General features: G+C 36.9%; 4 protein-coding genes across 4 annotated transcripts; 2 read left to right on the top strand and 2 right to left on the bottom strand.

Moving 5' to 3' along the window:
- The first annotated feature begins 1138 nt into the window (after nt 1-1138).
- Nucleotides 1139-2208, top strand: LOC141825043 (GEM-like protein 7). Its single transcript, XM_074712411.1, has 4 exons — nt 1139-1283; nt 1372-1440; nt 1526-1800; nt 1880-2208. The coding sequence occupies exons 1-4, from the start codon at nt 1157-1159 to the stop codon at nt 2078-2080; spliced, it is 672 nt and encodes a 223-aa protein (XP_074568512.1). The 5' UTR covers nt 1139-1156; the 3' UTR covers nt 2081-2208.
- A 282-nt stretch (nt 2209-2490) lies between these two features.
- On the bottom strand, nt 2491-2969 carry LOC141822746 (cypmaclein-like). The gene is made up of 3 exons (XM_074710079.1): nt 2877-2969; nt 2754-2793; nt 2491-2675 (listed from the first exon to the last, which is right to left on the bottom strand). The coding sequence occupies exons 1-3, from the start codon at nt 2967-2969 to the stop codon at nt 2491-2493; spliced, it is 318 nt and encodes a 105-aa protein (XP_074566180.1).
- A 611-nt stretch (nt 2970-3580) lies between these two features.
- LOC141825551 (BTB/POZ domain-containing protein At3g19850-like) lies at nt 3581-5422 on the bottom strand. The gene is made up of 3 exons (XM_074712931.1): nt 5360-5422; nt 4184-5281; nt 3581-4085 (listed from the first exon to the last, which is right to left on the bottom strand). The coding sequence occupies exons 1-3, from the start codon at nt 5420-5422 to the stop codon at nt 3750-3752; spliced, it is 1497 nt and encodes a 498-aa protein (XP_074569032.1). The 3' UTR covers nt 3581-3749.
- Nucleotides 5423-6412: 990 nt separating this feature from the next.
- Nucleotides 6413-14293, top strand: LOC141824429 (uncharacterized). The gene is made up of 10 exons (XM_074711713.1): nt 6413-6547; nt 7066-7243; nt 7363-7520; nt 7636-7781; nt 9117-9179; nt 9277-9369; nt 9908-10069; nt 13161-13240; nt 13322-13473; nt 13737-14293. Exons 1-10 carry the CDS (start codon nt 6442-6444, stop codon nt 14045-14047), a joined length of 1449 nt encoding a protein of 482 aa, XP_074567814.1. The 5' UTR covers nt 6413-6441; the 3' UTR covers nt 14048-14293.
- The last annotated feature ends 433 nt before the right edge of the window (nt 14294-14726 follow it).

Here is a 14726-nt window from a genome sequence, read left to right as displayed (position 1 = left end):
TGAGCATTACTCACTTGCTTAGCTGAGCATAACTCTAGGGGTGTAATCGAACCGAGCCGAGTCGATCAGTAAGAGGGTCGAGCTCTAGCTTAATTTGTTTTCACTAAGCTTGAGTTCGGCTCGAGTTTGATTTAAGTTTTAATTCTTAAGCTCGAGTTCGGATCATAATGAAATTAAATAGTTCACGAACGATTCAAGCTCAGTTCAAAAATGGTTCATTTTAAAGTTAAACGAGTTTAGTACGAGTTTGGTTCGTAAATAGTTCATTTAAAAACTAAACGAGCTTAGTTCGAGCTTGACTCGTTAATATATAATATTTATAATTTATACACGTTTGCGAACCTCTTAACGAACACGTTCATGAGCCTTTAAATGAACATATTCGCGAGCTCACAAACCAAATATCATTAAACTCGAACTCGGCTCAATAATATTTTTGAGTTCAAAATCAGTCTTAAGCTCGGCTCATTAACTTAATTAAACGAACTTAAATGAACTTTTTTTTCGAATCAAGATTCGAATAGCTTGCAAGTAGTTTTACTTGTTTACGCCCCTATGAACTGATTTGGGCATGCAATTGGGTTCGCCCCAGCCCAAATGGGCTAGCCCACCAATTCCTCGGCCCTAAAATTAATTCTAAACTATGTCATTATACCATAATACCCCTTTAATGTTTTAAAAAGGGTTAAATTTTAGAATATTTTGATTAATTGTTAATAAAACTATAAAAATAAATAAATTGTTTATTTAAACATGGTTTAGAAGATTAATTAAGATTCGACCACTTCCCTTACATCATAAGGGTTGTGTTCCAAACCTTAAGTACTAATCGCATGCTTATCAATCTCAGATCCCATTCAGAAGATTTACTTTCCACATAGACAACTAAAGCAAAGCAGCAACTAAAGGCCACACAACAAGCTGCTGACAGAGATTTGTGTCAGCTAGATTCAAATGACGAGCACATGAGAAAGATTCGGTGTCTCAATCCCTTTTAAGCACATGGAGCAAAAGATAGATGATCAAAATCTTTATTATCTTCTAGCTTTATCTGAAGCACTATGAATCAAGATGCATCTTATAAATTAGTCCATTTGGAACAAACAATAAGGCATCTCTTACAGAACTATAGAATTAAAGAGCTTCATCTCAACCTATGGAGGTACTAAACAGCAGTCGAGTAGTTGGAATTCTACTCAAGAATCTCCAACATGCTTCTTCAGCTGATCACAGAAGACTAACTCTCCATTCGGCATCATGTGGCCGTTCGGGATACAAACCAAGTATGTTCCATCTCCTTTCTTGCATCGGTTGCTTGTTAATGAATTTTTTACTTTTTCTTGGTAACTCAAGGGGATACTTTATCTGCAGGACATTTTGATTTGGTGGCCAATTGGATGAACAAGTTCAGCAAGAAGGCAGAAAACATTCGCAACCACGGTACTAGACTTAACCTTCTAGTTCAGTTCATTTTATGCAATTCTGTTGTAACATGAGTTTGTTCTTGATGCATCTCATATTGCAGTGAGTTTAGGAACCAACTTTTCAGAAACTCTGAAGGGAAAGTTCAACCTGGGGGCTAAGATTTTTCAAGCCGGAGGTCTTGAGAGGATCTTTCGGAAAAATTTCTGCATCGAAAAGGGAGAGAAGTTGTCGAAGGCCTTCCAGTGCTATTTGTACACCACTGCTGGTCCTATTGCAGGGTTGCTATTCATCTCAAACAAGAAGATAGCATTCCATAGTGACAGATCCCTCAGGCTCACTTCTCCAAAGGGAAACTTGACCAGAGTTCCCTACAAGGTACATGGATTGATCGATAAATGATGGAGCATGTAAAATCAATTAAGATGAATATTAACTGAATTGCTTCACTAAGCAGGTTTTGATCCCAGTTGGGAGCATCAAGAGAGCCATACAAAGTGAGAACACTGAGAAGCCAAGTCAAAAGTACATCCAAATAGTTACAGTAGATGACTTTGAGTTCTGGTTCATGGGGTTCTTGAGCTATAAGAGATCTTTCAAGCACTTGAAACAAGCAATTTCAGATTCGCAAGTTGGGATTTTGCAGTTGACTCAGTGATCAAATAGTCTGAAATTGTATCTTGGATCTTTTTTTTTTGTTTTTTTTGGGTGGATAGAGTGGAAGGTGGAAGTCTTATGAGACTGAACAGCCTTCGTTCATCTCATTTTGTATAAATATATGTAGTGGAGTGTTATTTCACTCTCTGTGAACAAAGCAATTCATGAAATGGAAGCATGAATTTGGAAAATTGGATCAATCATGGCAAAAATCAGTGAACTTATGTAGAGGTGTCGAGCAAATCATGCATCCCAAAGAGAATTTATTCTTTATATATGGTCTAAAGAACATTCAAAATCATCTCATGCTGAATACAATATCACCACTGCACTCACATCGAGTGACAGTGGACCAAGGAAACCAAGCAAAACTCCTACCAGAAACTCTACTTATTCACTAGAAGTGGCTATTTAAGGGCACTTGAGCTTGCCGGAGGGGGTGGTCATCGAGGCATAGCAAGCACAGGTGATGCGAGTCTCCACCGATGTGCCGGGTGGCACACAGTTACACTTGTTGCAGCACACCCCGCACATCTTCTTGCACATCTTTGGCTTCCACGATTTGCTACAACGCACTGCGCATGATGCGCCGCAATCTGTATGTTTGTGTACACGAAGATGTATATGATCCTCTTCTAATCCATATTTGATTATCAATATTAATCAAAACATACCGATAGTAACTCCCAAAAGTGATCTCTTATTCGCTATGATCTACAAATTGCAAACATAATTAACATCAGTCTTGAAAACAAATTAAAACCAATAGAGAACTGCCTCAAAATAATCCTACATACCGAATGATCAAAAGAGACTGAGCGGGAATCAACATGATAAAACCCAAGCACGACAAGTAGAAGACACGCAACGATGGGACTCGAGAGAGCCATGTATTGAAAGACGAGAAGGAAGATGAAGATATGCGAAAGCAAGATTAATGTCTAGTGAGTGAACTGAAGTACTGATGAGAAAACGCAGTTGCTGATCAGCTGGTGATTTATAGAGGAAGCAAGGAAGAGACATGCTACCTTTAAATTCAAGTCGGTGAGTTAAGTATATTTGAATAATGGAGGCAGAAGCCACCAGGAAGGGGTGCTGGGACAATATGGCAGGTGTTCATGTGGAGTTAGGTTGGCTGTGTCTACAGTACTGGCAATCTCAGCTAAGACAGTGGCTGTAAATAAAAGGTTAAATTATGTTGCTCACAAAATCTATGGATGGCTAGCTAAGACAGTCCTAGACTTTTCACCCTTCGTATTTTGCAAATGAAATTCTGGAGCAACAATAAAGATGTCTCAGTACTTCACGTGGGGAAGCATTCCAAAGCAGTGTCTGATGTTTTGCACATTCTCCAACATTACAGATTAGTGAAGAATAATTCATTCTACTACATGTTAAATATTCTATTACATGTTTTAGATTTTACTTGTAAATCTTTTATTTACAGTGATATATAATCGCATCATTATTCTTGCAACCTGAAATCTGAAACTTTCCCATTTCATTCAATATTACAACTCAAACCTCAGCTGAATCTCACCCCGACAAGTACAAGTATCACAAACTGAATTCTTATACAAAATAAAATTGAGAAGAAGAAAAACAAATTAGGATACCACTGAAATTAATGAATTTTTAAGCAAAACGATGAGACAGGTTTAATTAGCAATTCAACAGAGCCTTGGCAGTCCCTTACTACCATGACTTATTCCGCTCCTCCCTTTCATGTTCCTGCACACCTCCACCAGCATTCTCTGAAAGCTAAGCCTGAGCTGCTGCTCCTCTTCCTCCTCCTCTGACTCGGAAGAAGCAACGCTTCGCAATTTACAAATGCTGCTCCATTTTTCTTCTACCTTGTGTTGCTGCGAGGCCAATGCTTGCACGGCTACCATCGGTGGAACTCGCCGGCTCTTTGCGAGCTCTTTGCAGGCTTCGAGAGTGAGCTTCTCATAGTTAAGGCATCCACACAACCTTGTTCTCTCCTCGACGGTTAGAGTTGGGTGTGACTGATGAGTCAAAATTTAGCAACAGAGAGGACAAATCAATGAAGAAGAAGGCCAGCTGTATATATATATATAAATTAAATAAAGCATGAACCAATTACCTCAAGAAAGATATCTACTGCTTTATAGACTCCATCAAAGCAGTCCCGGGCTGAATCTGGCAAGCACTCAGCCACCTCCAGAAACTTTGATATCTTTAAATTATGATCTGGAGAGATCTCAACGATGTACTTGTCGATCAATCTGCCCACTTTCTTCATCCTCTGCGAGGATGAACCACCCTCCTCTGAATTTACAAATGTTCTCACCAATCTCAGGGCCAGATTTACATCGTATACACCATTACCACCATGGCCTGTCACCAGGAGGTCATCCAATGTGGCCTGGTCAAGCACCAGCCCTGTCACCCTCTCCAGCTTTCCCTTGCATTCCCTGCTGAGCCCCAATCCCTTCACCACCCTCATCACCTTGAACAGCCCTCTGCATGAAAAGGCTGCCGTTCCCACCTCCACCACACCATGGACTGCAGTGTCCGCGAGGCCACTGTGCTGCTCTCTGCAGCATGGCTTCTGCGCCGCCGTCTTCAGATAATGCAGAAGAAACCTGGTCAGAAGAAGGTTCTTGTTGTCGGATCCATAAGCCCCCAGAGCCTTCATGATCTTCTCTACTGTTCCCGGGGCCAACACAGTGAGGCCGTCAAACCACCAGTCCCAGTTGAAACCAGAGGTGTCCGGGGAGGAGGGGGAGGAGGAGGAGGAAGGAAATGAGACTGAGGAAATCAATGTGTTCTCCGAATTGGATGCTATCTTAGCAAGTAAGGTTGATATGAGCCTCTGAAGCAGGCCACAGGAGTCTGCAGCATGGAAGAAGAGCTCACAGCTCTTCAAGGCTGTGATGATGTCGTTCCATGCACAGTCGAAGAGACCGTCCAAGAAGGCCTCAGTCTGGCGCACAAGGTTGCCGTCGACCATCTCTTCGGTCATTTCGAGAAGAATTGCGGAGCTGTGGAGGAGACCGACGTTGGAGGGGTTAATGTCGATGCTTCCATTATTGTAACAGAAGCACGAGACCAGCTCAAAGCCACGAGGGCCACCCGGGAACTCCATTATCCGTAGTCCCAGGTCCTTCGCTGGGCTTCTCCTCTTCTCTTGCATCAGTACCATTCTCTTCAGTTTGCCCGAGAATGCACAGAGGACTTTCTGCGACAAAGTAGAGTTGCCAATGAGTCAGATGGCTCAGGGAGAAGAAATTGGCTTGAAATTCGGATGGAAAAGTACCTGATGGAGGAAGAAGACGTGCCTGCCATCGATGTGAACCTCGAGGTCACAGAGTTCATGCATTGCCGGTGGAAGTTGAGTATGCAAAAGGGAGGGCAACACTTTGAGGAAGGAGGGTTGATGTTTCTTAGATTACAGCTGTTTGATGGATACATATGATTGTCACATGTATATGTAATGCACATAGTTAGTTTAGTTATCAGAATATATATATATATATACAGAAATAATATCCTACGCGATTAAATTTATACGATTATACATGACTTTTAATGTGGTTGATCAGTGTGGTAAGCGATCGCGATGAAACAAAAATCACAACTAACCCTAAACTCTCAAAAATTACAATTTCATCCTCTATTATGTGTTGTCGCCCTTGTCGCATTTTCCTCTCGTCTACTCTTTTAAATTCTCTTTGTTCTACGTTGTCACCCTCGTTGTCGCCTCTCCTGCCATCATCGTCGATCGCCGCCTCCCCGTCCCGATCACCACCGTCGTCACATCCCGTCGCCTTCATTTAAGTTTTAGGGTTAATTATGATTTTTATTTTGTCGCGATCACTTGCCACACTGATGAGAAATCCCAACCACATTAAAATTCACGTACAATCACATAAATTTAATCGTGTAAGATATCATTTATGTATATATATTAATGTCTTAGTAAAATCTTAGCCCTAAGTTAGTAGTGGAAACTTCCTTTGTGACACGTGGATTGGTGCGCGTGTTTAGAATTTAGGGTTTATATGACAAGCGGTGAATAAAATTTTAAGTGTGTTTTTGAAGATATAGATAATTAGAGGGTTTTTGTTGACTTTTTTTCAATTCTTTTTGCATGAATTAAAGAGTTAAAAGAAATATATATCTGCGTTTTTTCCAATTAAGCCCCTTTCTCTCTGGCTCATTGGGTCCGTGTGGTTCGGTATCTCGAAACCAGTCCCATTCAAGCCCACGCCAACATTTGAGTTCACGGTTGAGCCAAGTTCGCTTGACGGGAACTCTTTGCTTAAATAGGAAACCTTATTTCCCTTCGTGAGACGAGAGAGAAGGGGAGAGAGCGAGGCGTCCTCGAGGTGGGTGGCGATGGAGCACTCTCCTCCTCCTCCCCTCTTCCTCCTCCTCGTCTACTCACTCCTAGCGCTCGCCTCGCTTCCCTTTGTCTCCTCGGACCGGAACACGCCTCTTCGTGGTACGCTGCCCTCTTCGTGAATCCCGAAGCCAAAACACGGTTTCCCCGTGCCCTAGCAAAGCCAGGGAATGATCCTGACGGTTTCATTTCCAGTCGTCATTTTGGTGTTCGCATGGGTTTATTTTCTCCGACTGTAGCATCCAAAATAAACAGCAGTCTCACATGTTTCCTACTGTTAGTTGGGAACACATATTGGCAATTTTATCTTTTGTCTGGACATCGCCGTGATTTTTATTTTTATTTTTATACATTCTCTGAAGATATCATATTTCTCTATCTATCTTTTGGATTGTATCTTAGCTTTTCTATGTTTCAATGATTAATATTGTCTATTTGAATATTTCTAGAGTAAGAAGAGATAAAATTTAAAGAATATATTCGCAATAAGCTTAAGATGAGTTATCTTGTCATGGATTATTTGGACTATTGCCTCTGGACTTGTTTTTCTTGGAGCTAACATTCATGTTGTGTTAGAATTCTTTTCCATAGAGTTATGAGTTCTCACCTATTTGATGCAGATATTAATTTGGAAAATCCAACTCTTGAATTTAGCACGGCAATTTGTCAGAGGGTTCATGTGACTGGCAAATCAAGGTTGAACCTTAAGTTTTATGCCAGTGTTGTGCGAGTCAATTTGAAAATTCATGAAGCCACTCCTGGAAGACTTCATAAAAAGATACAAATATGCTTCCATAGGTCAGATTCCTTGATGATTATTTCACATGTTAATTCCGAAATATATTACAGATCATTTGATTGTGCCTCTCCTAGACAATTTACTTATTAATTATTTCCCATATTTGAACTATTTGTAGAAATGTGTCTATGGGTCTATGTCAATGCAAGGAGGAAGTCTGGGAATCTCCTCAGCAGGGTCAATGGAGTTCAGTGATCTCACCTTATGAAGATAGATATATTGACATCAATACTGATGATAAAATGTCTATTGCCTTGACAGTTTCTCTTGATGAAGGTTGAGCCATCTTTACTAGTTTTGTTAGTATTCCTATGAACTTAAATAAATCTGAACTACATTTTAGCTTATTGCCCACCTTCTCTTTTGTTTTTTAAATTTTTACTATTTGCAGAGTTTCAACAGTGGCGTCTAGTTTTCCTTGGTCTTGGATTTGTCTTACTTCTAGTTGCCCCTATTATCAGCAGTTGGGTGCCATTTTACTACGGTAGCTCTATGGCCTTGGGGGTTGTTCTCATTATCTTGATACTCCTATTTCAGGTACGAGATGGAATTGATGCTATTGGTGATAATTGTTTTTTAATAATTGGATGCTTTCACAAGGCCATGCCATATTTTCAATATCATGATTTTTGCAGGAAAATACAATAGTAGAACTACATCTTCTCAATCAAATAAGCATTAGAATTGTGAGGCTTATAATAAATGTGGAAATTTGCTAGCTTTTAAGCCCCAGCTCAGACTTCAGTTATCAAACTCAGCTGGGTTGAATAGGAAATTAGATTCAATTCGGCTGAACTACCATAGGCTTAATTGAAGTGGATCGGTTTCAGTGAAGGTTTGAGCAGTTCGTGCATTGTAATGGGTGTGAGGTTGGCTTTGGTGGTGTCTGAAACTAGACTATTGGATTAGGTGGTGTTGATACGTTGCTGGGTTGAGGCAGAGAGAGCTAAATGAGCTTATCTGAGGTGTCCATTAATTGTTGTTCACAGCTCTGAACTCCCCTTTTGTAGGCCTTAAAGGGTGCATCTGTCCTCCTTAGGGTCACTTGCCATGTAGATTGAGGTCCTATGTATGACTAGCCTTTCTTCATAAGCTGGCCTTGTGTCAACTAGGTTGAGTGAACATGTGCCATCTTTTAACTTTTTGAGCTTGCAACACTTGGTTCTATTTACATTGTTGGGCCTCTGAAATCACACAGATCATCTATGGTAAATTTTACCCATAGCTATTGCCCCCTTGTTTATAAATAATAATTTGATGGTATGACTTCAAAATTAGGCCCAAGCTCGCTACTAACAAAGCACAAACTAAATTTTCTATTGGTGCCTACTTAGCTTGACACACTTCTTTTTTATGTTTTTTTATTATATAACACATCTTATGCTTCACACATTTCTCTCTTTTAGAATAATAATAATCACTGGATAGTCTGATACTACCAACTATACTATCAATTGTACTCCTATATTTGCTATATTTCTGTTGTATGAATTTGCCCAAAAAATTTTAGCCCTTTAAAAACTTTTTTTTGTTTGGCATCACCAGAATATACTATCAATTGCACTCCTATATCTCTTTAATTTCTGTTATTGTGTCTGGTTGCTTCATCATTGGTGGAAGCTTGTCAAACCCCCTTAGGCTCTTTTCCTTCTATATAATTGGTTCTCCTATCTGGCTAGACTTTGACTTCCCACGGTAGCTTGAGTTGCATCATTTGCCATGACATATGTATTCTCTGTCACTTGGGTATATATCCCTTGAACGGATTTTCATATAAAAGTGTAGATCTTGTAATGAATCAATTTAAGAATCAACTAATAAATTGACAGGCTTGTTTTTAGCGCCATGTTCTTAATTGCATCTTTGTTGTAGGGGATGAAGTTACTACCTACTGGGAGGAAAAACATTCTATATATTACAATCTGTGGATCTGTGGTATGAAGTTCTTTCCCTGTTCGTGCCTTGTTCATTATTTTACTAAACGGTACTTTTTTGAATAGAAGAGGGCTTGCATTATTTTTGTTATTTGCAGCTTGGTCTTGGTTCATTTGTTGCACACTACTTCTCCATATTGGTTAACTTTCTGCTGGTTAGTTTTGGACTGAATAAAGAGTTGCACAATCCTGTAAGTGTTCCCATCTGAAATTCTGTTTTTGTGGAGAAGTTTCATTTTCATATTTTAATAATTCTTTTCACACTAGGTTATTACTCTAATAAAATCTTCTCTGTTTATTTTGCATCAGTTGCTGCTTATTAGGCAGATAGTTTAAATTGTGTACCTAGGCCTTATTGGGGATGTGTCAATCAGGATACTTGGTTACTTATGTTATGTGCTTTTAGAAATACACTTGGCTTAAACATATACTGGCCTTAACAGACTTTAAAAGTTCTTATTTTGGTTACATATATCTCTCAGCAACAATTTATGTAAATCTAAATTCAAAATTTTGCATCTATTAGCTTAAATTAGTAAAAATTATGTCTAACACTATGACCCCTGTCACACCCAACAAGCCTTAGGCATGTAGATTCTAAATATCCATGCATCTGTTTGTCAGAATCACAAACCTTTTTTATGGTTATAGGTTATAGTGATATCTTTTAGTCTGTAATTCCATTTGTTGAATCTTACATCTGAAAACATCATGTGTAACTTTGTACAGGTTTCAGTTTTTATAGTAGTGAGAATAGTCTTAGCAGCAGCTGCTTTAGGCTACTGGATTGTGAGAAAATTTGTTCTCTCTGATGATGGAAGTGTAGATGCTGGCATAGATCAGTTTGTGAAGTGGGCAATGCGTTTAATAGCGGTGATATTTGTTTTGCAGGTATGGTATCCTCTCAACAATTTATGTATCTTATGATTTGTGTTTGATGTGTAGTGTTTCAATTCATATTATAAGCTGGTACTTAAATGACGATTTTAGGCCAGCTGATCCATTGCATAGTGCAGAATCATGCGACAGGGTCTAAGTGATCAACATTAAAGCAATATCTAATAGAGTATTTAATTAATCAAAATAAATGAACGATAAAAGTAAACAAGTGATAATTGATAGGACTGTAAATGAATAGATGAATAGGGTTTTCATCAACAAATTTAATATTCAGCTTGTGATTGTTTGATTGGTAAAAAAAATGAACAGCCTTGAAGAGATGAACTTGGTTCATTAAGATTCATGGATAAGTTCGTCAATAATTCATAAACCTGGATATTTGTTTATCTAAAGCTCAATTTTCATGTTGTTTATTTAGTTTTGTATTCAAATATATAAAAATATAATTGTATTTTACACAATTTAGAATTTCATATTACCTATGTGGTGTTAATACATAATATATTTCTTTTATTGTAGCAATGCCTTAACCAAAATACTAGGACAATAATGTCTCGAGTGAAGCTCAATAAAAGATTGAGCTTGATAACATTTTTAATAAATAAGCTTCAATAAGCTAGATAAGAAAAGTAAACCAGCTCGAACACAATCAAAGTTAACTTGTTTACTGCCTTAATAATTGAAAAGCAAACATATAAAAACAACAAAACACATCATATTTATTGGATCCAATTTAAAATGAACATAATCAAATGACTCAAAATAATAAACCAAAAAACAAAAAACTGCAAGCACGTCAGGAAACAATGCAATAAGGAGGTGATGAATAAATTATGCTTTGCTGTGAGAAGGATAGAATTACAGTCTAGACTTGTAGAAGAGGATAATATGTGAAACATATACATAAATAAAAAGAGGATAATGTCCCAGTTAAAAGTGGAGAAATAGGAAAGAAAAGTTGATGGAGGAGAAGATAGAATATGTTTTGCTGTGAGAAAAAAAATTAAAGAGAATAGTGGTAAGAGGACAAGCTGCAAAGCAATCTACCGAAAAAACTAGAATTGAAGTCGAGATTAAATGAAGAAAATTCTACCAATAGAAGAGAAGAAATAGACAAGAGAAAATGACGAAGACTCAGAGAGAAATGGAGGAACATGATTGAAAGGTTGGAATGATCATATGGAATTACGTAATCAAGGTTTTTAAAGTTCTTATCCACTTAAACAATAGATGGGTTACATAGTACATGTGCAACATATATAAGCACAATTGCAAGAATATATGGTCCTATTAAATAATTTTCTAAAATTAATTACTCAAAATAAATTTAATAGCCGTGGAGAATTTATGCAAAACCAAATCGAACTTTCAAATCACATAGAAGATTGAAACAAAATTAATGAAGTGAAGAAAATAACTCACGATAGAGAAGTGAAATGCAAATTCTTATTGATTGAAACAACACAATTAGAGGGACTTTTTCTTAATAGAGCCAACCCTAATGAAAACTAGGAAACAAATAATATAAATCAAGAAATCTTACTAGACCATATTTGAGAATACAATTATCCCTAATTAACTACCAAAAAAGAAAACAAAATACGACAACCCTAAATTACCAAACATTTTGCTCCAAATGATAAAAATCTCTCTTTAAATTAAATTGAAGATGCACCAATTTCAATAAATTCTCTAATTATTCTCTAATTTTGTTTCCTTTCATATGCTATTAGTTTCCTTCTATCATTATTCTCCCCCACTTAGGAGAACTCAACTACAAGTGAATTGTTTGCTTTTTTTGGATTGTCGTTTCTAAGTATAAGAAATAATTGTTTTACTAACTTTGCTTCATTTTTGTTGTCTTTGAGTGTCTCTTCTGATGAGAACAAATCAATGCACTTTCCTCTTACAATGCCTTGACTTTATGCTATTCGTTTTTGGCCACTCGTTCTAAAATAAGAAAACATATAAGTTTGTATAGGATGAGAATGTTGGATGTGAGGTAGATAATGGTGAGGATGAATCTACATAACGTGATAGAGTTAACGTATGAAGACAAACAAATTTTTCTTGACAAATTAGCATATTTTCCAATTTAAAAATTGAATTTGTGTTTAGATAAGTTAGAAAGATAAATAAATAAGCATTGTAATTATTTTTTCTTATAATATGATTGAATAAAGTAGATACCAAGAATATGAATGCATTTAAAGTAGACATGAAGAGGAAATTAAATTCGTAAATGTTGTTACCATATTACTAAGCACTTTACAATAAACATTACCCAAAACAATTTTGTTTCTAGTTTCGATAGATATAACTCTCATATACAAAGTGGAACTCTCAATTTGGTAGATATAAACAAAATTTAATTATGTATAATGAATATTGTGGTCATAATTAATTATGAAGGAATCATGCCAAGTAATTTGTAATTTTTTAAGTTGATATGCATTAGTAGTTCAAGATGTTGATGATCAAACACACTAGGTGTCATCATTTGTAGTTTGGGGGATAAGATGTCTTAGACGATTATTGATTTTAAGTGGAGATGAATCAACTATAGAGCAAAAGAATGTTCAACCATGGTCAAGTGATATAACCTTTGAAAATTTTACTCTAGATTAAATGCTCTCCTAGTCTTGCCAATCCTGAATGATAACCGAATCAACATTAATGCTACTGAAGAATTTAGTAAGTTTAGCAACAAATAGTTGGTTTTAAAAAGTAGATCTGTATAGAACCAATAATGTGATAAAATATTGATTATCAATATGCCCCTCAGGTTGGTATACTTACTCTTAATTCCTGTTCTATTTGCACTTTAATAGTCATTCAGATTTGTGGGGTAACCAGAAAAATAATAATAATAATAAGCCCTTTTAATTTTCCAGCTGGTAAATGAACTTGTTTCCTCTCTTATGTCTTATGCTGTTTTTTTTTTTCATTATTTGCTATCTTAATAATATGTTTGGCTGGCTGATCCTGCTATCTCTTTTACTAGCTAGTTTCCATGTGCTTCCATTTTCCTGTTAACACTTAGTAGCCTTTTTACCACATTATGTTCTCTTTTTCTTTGTAGAGCACTCCTGATATTCCTTTGGCATTGGTCTCACTAGCTGTCTTTTGGAATTTCTGCTCTCTTTTTCATTCAAAGATATGGTGAGTTCTTAGTGGCTTTGTTATTATTAGTCTAAGTTTACTTCTTTTGCATCCAGTAAATAGTTTGTTTTTCTTATTCAGGCGGCACACATCAATAAAGAATGGAAGTGCATTGCAGCAAAACGCATCGTCCCATAGGCAAGCTGAATTTTTGACTCCTACATCTAAGAAGATGACCAGAGTACTTTGGGCAAGCTCAAATCCATATACCTTATCTTCACCACCAATAAGAGGTTTGAACATGTTTGACTGTGGAACTTATTTTTATATATGCATTGATGGAATTTGGAAAAATAATTGGTTACTATCAAGCAATCTTAACAGTTTGTCATATGTTGCACAAATTATATTCATGTGCATTATACTAAATGATCTGTTTCTGATTTTGTTTGCACTGGCATTTCTCCAAGGGTTGTGCGAACCACTACATCAGTGGTGTTACACATACCGGTTTGGCATTCATCAACTAAGTGTCACTTTTATATATGTATTACAGGAACGAGCTATTCATCACTACATAAACGAGCAAAGCAGCAAAACAATCACTACTACTCAACCTATCACAAGATACCAGCAAAAAAGTTGACTAAAAAAGAATGGGAGAATCTTACTCGCGAGTCAACTAAGGTTGCGCTGCAAGAATGGGCGTCAACTCCTGAGGTGGCCAAATGGATCGCTGATAATGCTAACCGGATGCGACTTGACCAAGGGAATAGCTGCTCCAACGACACAACGGAGAGCTCATCAGATTCATCTGAAGAAACCACAGAGAACGACAGTAGATTAAGCTTCTTCAAATGGTTATGAGCTCGCAGTATCTACGTCGCGTCACTAACCTGCTATTGCATACTAGCGTTGAGAGGCGTTAGTTTAGGTACTCTGGCAATTTTGTAACAGGAGTTATGCCAAAAAGAAAAGGATGCCCTGATTTTATCTGAATAGGGTGTTTTTTTCAGCTTGAATCATATGGCTTCGTTGTCATTCGTTGCACATATTATGCCAACTAAATGGTCATCTCTGTTGCTCTTCTTTGAAATCATGTTATCCTCTAAACTAATTGAATTATGAGGTTAATTATGGATAACAGCATTAGTTTCAAGCGTCCTTTTTTTTTTGTTGATCATTAAAAGTTAAAGCATCTGTAACGCTGCTGTGTTATAATATCTAAAAAAAGTTTAAAAAAAAGTATGTGAGATTCACTCTTGTGACATGAACGCGTTTAAAATGTTGAACGCGTTCATGTATTCACTCCTCCTTCACTCTTCCACATCATGTGAAGAGATAATAAAAAGGTGTTATTAACACGCTATTAACGTTATGTTGGAGATGCTCTTATAGAGATATTTTTAAAATAAAATATATAATGGAATGTTATTGTGATGAGTAATAAAAAGACGATTTTAATAAAAGGTATTTTTTAAAAAAATATTATTTTTTATGCATATAGTATTTTAGGATTTTAGAATTAAGTTTATTATTTAAATTT

Source organism: Curcuma longa, chromosome 3, assembly GCF_044706935.1.
Source record: "Curcuma longa cultivar G26 ecotype Majalengka, Jawa Barat chromosome 3, ITB_CL_G26_1.1, whole genome shotgun sequence".
In the NCBI taxonomy this organism is placed as follows: Eukaryota; Viridiplantae; Streptophyta; class Magnoliopsida; order Zingiberales; family Zingiberaceae; genus Curcuma; species Curcuma longa.
This window is presented reverse-complemented; position numbering and strand designations above follow the sequence as displayed.